The sequence below is a fragment of the Gracilinanus agilis genome, chromosome 1 (genome assembly GCF_016433145.1).
Source record: "Gracilinanus agilis isolate LMUSP501 chromosome 1, AgileGrace, whole genome shotgun sequence".
Taxonomy (NCBI): domain Eukaryota; kingdom Metazoa; phylum Chordata; class Mammalia; order Didelphimorphia; family Didelphidae; genus Gracilinanus; species Gracilinanus agilis.
In genome coordinates, this window is record NC_058130.1 from 777,080,077 (window position 1) to 777,086,736 (window position 6,660).

Consider the following 6,660-nt stretch of genomic DNA (forward strand, 5'->3'; position numbering starts at 1 on the left):
AGGGAGGGAAGGAGGGAGAGACAGAGGAAGGAAGGAAGGAAGGAAGGAAGGAAGGAAGGGAAGGAGGAAAGGAGGGAGGGAGGGAGAGGAAGGGAGGGAAGGAGGGAGTTAGGGAGGGAGGGAAGGAGGGAAGAAGAGAGGGAGGAAGAAGGGAGGGAGGGTGGGAGGAAGTGGTCTTTAGCCCCCTCACCCAGGAAGCCCTGGAGCCTGGCTGCAGGCAGTGCCTGACTGTTCATGGACATGTGTGTCTTCATGTGTGTGTATGTGTGTGTGCGTGTGCGGCTGCGCCCCCAGAATGGCTCTGTGGGTTTGGGCATGACCGTGTCCGTGTCTCAGACAGATAACGTGTACTATTACTTCGTTACACAGAATGTGCCCTCTAGAAGGTTTGCTCCAACGCATCCGGTATTCCTAACAGGTTCCACATGGCGCAGAATGCTTCTGGAGAACGCATCCTTCTGTCCCGGGGCTCCTGGGTCCGGGTTTGTCTGTTCTTCCTTCCAGGGCCATAAAAGGCTTCAGGGGCGCTTCCTTTTTCAGATGAGGAAGCAGTCCAAGGAAATGAGCTCACTTGGCCAAGGTACAGGAGCATGGAGCATGAGAAGCAGAATTTGAACTCGGGTCCTCGTCCTGACAACCCCGTAGATCATCTCTGTCGGATTCTGCACGGATCTCTTGATGGGTCTAGTGGGGTGTGTTCCTGTCTGCCTCTCTGGGTGGTCCTCTCCTCCCCAGCTACCTTGGAACCATTTTGCAAAGATCCTTCCTAACCTTCAGCTGTTTCTTCCATCAGGTTGGAAACTCGGGGCAGCTGGGTGGCTCAGTGGATAGAGCCAGGCCTGGCGAGGGGAGGTCCTGGGTTCCAGTCTGGCCTCAGATGCTTCCTGGCTGGGTGACTGCGGGTAAGTCCCTTAAGCCCTGCTGCCCAGCCCTTCTAGCTGTCCTACCTTGGAGCTGCTACCGACGAGGAGGGTGTAGAAGCAGCCACCTCCCTGCCCTCCCCGGTGGATGGGCAGCTCCCGCAGGGCAGGCTCTGTTCCACTTTTAGTTCTGTATTTCTGGGGCCTGGCACAGGGCCTGCCAGCCGGAGGGGACGGATTCCCACCTACCGGCATGGGACGGCGCCGTTTTTGTCTGGATCTCTGGTGCCACGCCGTGGTTGGCATCGACGGGCACTTGCCAAATGTCGCTTCCTGTCTGTGTCTCGACAGTCAGAGCACGGCTTTGGGGTCAGGGGACCCCGATTCCGATCCTGACGCCCACACGGCCCTGGGCCACTTTGGAGCCTCAGTCTCTTTCTCTGTAAAATGGGGGCTTGGAGTCATTCCCCTTCAGGACTTCCACGCAGAGCCCCGTGCCCGGGTGAGGGACGAGGGGTAGGGGGGTCGGTGGGTGCGTGCCTGTGCCGGCCCGCGTGTCCGTGGCCCTCTTGGCAGCTGCCAGTGCGTCTCGGGGTGTGTCATTTCCTTGGCAGGCCTCCTCCTCCTCCCGCTCCCCGCCCGGGCCCCCGGGAATGGCTGTGGGCCCCGGAATGTGGCGGCGGCAGGCCGGGTTTCCTCTGCGCTCCGGCTCGCCCGCCCAGCCCAGGCCGGCCACCCTGACTCTTGGCTGGGCCGCAGGGCTGATGTCAGAGGCGAGCTGACAGCTTCTCCCGCTGGATTTTCCGAGAGGGGAGAGCCGGCACCAGGGCTCCTGGGAGAGCATCACGGGAGGAGGACGAGGAGGAGGAGGAAGGATGTTTCACTCAATGGTTTCCTGCCCTCAGAGGCAATAAACAGGACAGGAAGAGGCTGCTGGGAGCCCCTCCAGCCGGGCCGCGGCCTCTCTCACCTGGGAGCTGGCATCCTCCCGGGACGCCACCCACGGCATCCTGGGCCGAAGGGGAGGATGGAGCGGAGGGGTGGGGATGGCAAGCCTAATCCTGGCTGGGCGGGACGGAGATAGTGAGGATGAGGTCATAGGAGAACCCTCCGAGGCCATCCCTCGCCAGACAGGAAGGGACTTGCCCAAGGTCACACAGCCAGGAAGTTCCAGCAGAGCCAGGATGGATGGAAACCTGTGAACTTTCGCCTTCTGATCCCCAAACCAAGCGCCCTTCCCACTGCACCGTACTGCCTGGGGGCTCCCTCCAAGAGAAGAGGAAGCTCCCTAGAATACAGGCTCAGAGAATGGCAGAGTTCTCTGTTCGGCTTCTCCCGTCCTTCCTCGCCGGGCCCTGCTCCTCCTCTCTTTAAGCCAGGCTTCTTCTGCCTTCCCCCGCCCCCGTAGGAACCCCTCAATCCTACAATGTCCCATCTCCAGGCATTTTCTCTGGCTGTGCCTCCCGCCAGGAATGCCCTCCCTTCTCTTCCCTGGCTTCCTTCTGCAGGAAGCCTTTCCCAATCCCCCTCCTATGGATGATCACAGAGAACGTGGCGTCTCCCGTGCGAGGCTGGGAGTCTCTGGAGCTCGAGACGGTTTTGACTCCGACTCTCCCTCCGTGTCTGGTGCCCGGCAGGAACTGAATCCGTGCTTGTTCACCTGAGCGGAATCAGAGCTTGGAGCAGAGACGTTGGGGCTGGAGGAGCCTGAGAACAGGGAGAAGAGAGCTGAGAACAGCCGGCGCCCGAGCCGGAGGGGACGCCCGAGCCGGAGGGGGCGCCCGAGCCGGAGGGGGCGTCTGAGCCGGAGGGGGCATCCAACACCGACTGGTCCAATTTCTTTGCAGAAATACGGGGAAACCAAGATTCAGAGGAAGCAACAAGTGCCCAAAGTAGGAAGTTTCCAAACAAAATTCGCACCCAGGTCTCCTGCCTGGACGGCCTCTTTCCACTGGACCACACTGCCTCCCTCGCCGGCGATGCTCCTCATAAAGGTTACGATGGGGATGGTGACTATGGGACAGCCACGGAGGTGACGGGAATGGCGATGACCCCACGCCCACAGGAAACCAATCCTTGGTCTAGCTCAGCGATTCCCAAAGTGGGCGCCGTCGCCCCCTGGTGGGTGCTGCAGCGATCCAGGGAGGCGGTGATGGCCGCAGGTGCGTTTATCTTTCCTATTCATTGCGATTAAAATTTAAAATAATTAATGTCCAGGGGGCTGAGGAATGTTTTTTCTGGAAAGGGGGTGCCACAGTTCTCCTCTTCTCCGTGTGTGCTCCCCACAAAAGCGTTCCCTGGGATGGGCTGAGGACAAGCAAGGCTGTGGGAGGGGGCTCTCGAGTGGCCCCGGCAGTCACGGGTTCTAGAGCTGGAAGGAGGCTTTGAGAGCATTCCACAAAGGAGAGAAAGCGAGGCCAGAGAGCTCGTGGCGTGCCCCAGGTCCCACGGAGAGTAAGTAGTCAAACTGGGGTTCCAATCCAGGCCGTAGGATCATGGCATTGGATCTGGGGGGCCGGGGGGGAGGCCTGCCCAAACTGTCCAGGCTAAGCCGCTGCCCCCTCCTTTCACGGGTGACGAAGACAAAGCCCAAAAGGATTCCTTGACTTGGCCACGGTCACACAGGCGGCAAGCGGCAGAGGCTGGATTTGAACCTAAACCCAATGCCGTCTGGATGAAGTATTATCTCCAGTGCTGACCGCCATGCCCGCCGGCCGCCGGGACCCTTCCGATCCAGGCTCCCCGGGCCGGCTCTCCCAGCTGCCCAGCCTGCGCTCTCTCCCTTATTTCGCTGGCCTTCCCGCCATGGCCTAGTCCTCCGCGTCTCCTTGAGGACGCATCCGTGCTGGCCGACACCCCGGTGGGTTCCCAGAGCCACGTGGGGCTGGACAAGGAGTCGGAGCGTCCGGGACTTTCCCCTCCTCCCCCCATGGGCCGCCTCCTCGCCCCAGCAGCTGGCCGTCTTCCCCCATGAGCCAGCCTCCGAGCGGGCCTTTCATCAGCGCCCTCGCGGTCCGCTCTTCCCCCTGCAGGGAATTCACTTCTCAGTGGCTGCGGTTTGCGAGGAGGACAGGACGGAGCGGCTCCATTTGCTCTTGAGATCTGGGCGGCCCGGCCTGGCACCACCCACCCAGGATGGCATCGACCTTTTGCCATTGGCGTTTGATGACTCGATTTGTCTTGATTTTGCCCAAGAGCCAGGGAGGGGCCGCCGCCTAGTTCCAGGAGGCTCGCCTGACCCGAAGAGATCAGCTGAGGTTCCGAGAGCCCTTCCTGGGAGCCTCCAGAGGACTGCCGGACCACCTGTAGGCCGAGGAGCCCGGGGGAGGTCCATTTCCTGGCCGGCCCTTCCTCCTTCCACGGTCTGGTCCCAGCCGCTAGTGGCTGGAGCGGAAGTCTGAGCACCAGGATGGGTGTTGGAGGCCCCGAGCTGGCCCTGGCCGTGCTCTCCCAGTGGCTCCTGGCCAGCCTAGCTGGTGCTTTACATCCCACCCTGCTGCGCTGCCCTCTCCTCGCCCTGGGCCGGGCTGCTCCAGCTGCTTATCAGCCTCACAGGAGCCCATGAGGCAATCCGGCCTCTGATCTCCTGCCCGAGTCGCCTCCTCTCGGCCCTTTTCCCCTGGCTGCCACCTTTCCTCTTCTTCCACGTTCCGGGTGGTTCTCAGCTGCCGGGCGGGGGTCCCTCGGCCACAGCAGCTGCTCCAGGCCTCGGGACACCCTCCCACGTGCCAACCCAGGAGGGCAGACCCCCGCGTCCCAGACCCAAGAGCGCAGGTCTCGTCGCCCTCCGGAGAACGCCGGAGCTGGAAGGGCTCCTCGGGCAGACGAGAGAGCTGACATCCACAGCATTCCCATGACTTCCTCCAACTCGCGTGAGACTAGTGGTGGAATACTGAACAGAGAACGGAAAGTAGGAAGAGCCGGGTTCGAATCTCCCCTCCCTTAACTCCACAGTGTCCAGGGCAGCTCCCTCAGACTAGAAGTCGAGGGCAAACTGTGCCCCAATCTGTATTGTTAGGAGGAATTTCCTAAAACAAGAAAATCAGAGGTCCATGCCCGGGGGGGGGGTGCTGCCCCAGAAAGAAGGGTGTCATCAGCATGAAAGCAGCAAGGATATGTCCCCCTTCCAATTACAAGTCTCTTGGGCGAGTCTCTTCCCCTCTCTGGGTTTCAGTTTTCTCATCTGTGAAATGGATGGTTTGAATTAAATGGCCTCTAAAGTCTCTGACAATCTTCCACGAGTTACAGGACAGGCCTGAGAGGAAGCCCCAGAAGCCATTAGGGCACATGCAGCTGGGAGAGTCAGCCGAGGAGAGGGTCCTGCCCTACCTGGTAGAGCCTTCCTCTAGCCCAGTGATTCCCAAAGTGGGCGCCACCGCCCCCTGGTGGGTGCTGCAGCGATCCAGGGTGAGGCGGTCATGGCCACAGGCGCATTTATCTTTCCTATTCATTGCTATTAAAAAATGTTTAAATTAATTTCCAGGGGGCTAAGGAATATTTTTTTCTGGAAAGGGCCAAAAAAGTTTGGGAACCATTGATCTAGAGAGAAGTGTCCATGGATAGGCTGAACCTTCCACTGCTGCCTTCTTTTTCTTTCTTTCTTTTTTTTTTTTTTAAACCCTTGTACTTCAGTGTCTTGTCTCATAGGTGGAAGAGCGGTAAGGGTGGGCAATGGGGGTCAAGTGACTTGCCCAGGGTCACACAGCTGGGAAGTGTCTGAGGCCAGATTTGAACCTAGGACCTCCTGTCTCTAGGCCTGGCTCTCACTCCACTGAGCTACCCAGCTGCCCCCTAAATGTCTGAGGTTGGATTTGAACTCAGGAAGAGGGTGTTCTCGACTCCAAGCCTAGCATGCATTCTATCCACTGTACCATCTAGCTGGCTTTTTGCTGCCTTCTTCCCCGACTCGTGAATCAATGTTTTGGGCCAGCCAACATGTGCAGTAGGGAGACCCGGATTCTAATCCTGACTTAAACACTCGCTACCTGGGTCCCCTTGCTCTATCCAAGACCGTGCCTCAATGCTTGGATTCTCTGGACCTCAGCTTCCTCATCTGTAAAATGGACAGCTGGACTAGCTGGTCTCTAACGCCTCTTCCTTCTTAACACGAGCTGCCTAGCGGGTTGGCACCGCAGACTGGAAGTTCCCCGACAGTAAGAATGGCGGCATTTCTGTCTTTGTGTGAGTGATGCATTGATTATTGGGGGAAAAAAGGTAGGAAAACTGTAAGCCTGCTCTTATTCCCCTGTGCCAGACACACGCACACACACACACACACACACACCCGCACACACACACACACGCGCACACACACACACACCTGCACACACACACGCACGCGCACACACGCACGCACACACGCACACGCACACACACACACACACACACGCACACAATACTGATTTTCCGAACTGAAGGGCTGTTGCCCCTCTGCACCGTTTTCCCAAGGGAACGCGCTCACCTCATGTCTCAGTGTCACACTTGGGGTGTTCTCAGAACGTTCCAAGCTCCTTCCTTATTTGGTCAGCCTCAGAGATCCGAGACTGACCATCTTCCACGTTACAGTTGCTTCTGTCTGGGGTAGCCCAAACCGCTGCTGTCTAACGCGACAAACTGACTCAATAAATGTTTGTTTGGCTTTTTCCAACTTTCACCTTCAGTTAGAATCGATACTAAGTACTGATGCCAAGGCAGAAGAGCCGCGAGGGCTGGGCAAGTAGGGTTAAGTGACTTGCCCAGGGTCACCCAGCGAGGCAGCGTCTGAGGCTCCAGAGTATCTCGCACAACAGAGCGAACGTCG

At 58.9% G+C, this 6,660-nt stretch overlaps 1 protein-coding gene across 1 annotated transcript in view; it reads right to left on the minus strand.

Moving 5' to 3' along the window:
* The window catches only part of LIF (LIF interleukin 6 family cytokine), a 19,601-nt gene extending 19,359 nt beyond the window's left edge, over window positions 1–242 (minus strand). The window contains exon 1 of the mRNA XM_044685486.1: window positions 191–242. Within this exon, the coding sequence (XP_044541421.1) occupies window positions 191–242 (52 nt within the window). The remainder of the gene's footprint in view (window positions 1–190) is intronic.
* Between the last annotated feature and the right edge of the window lie 6,418 nt (window positions 243–6,660).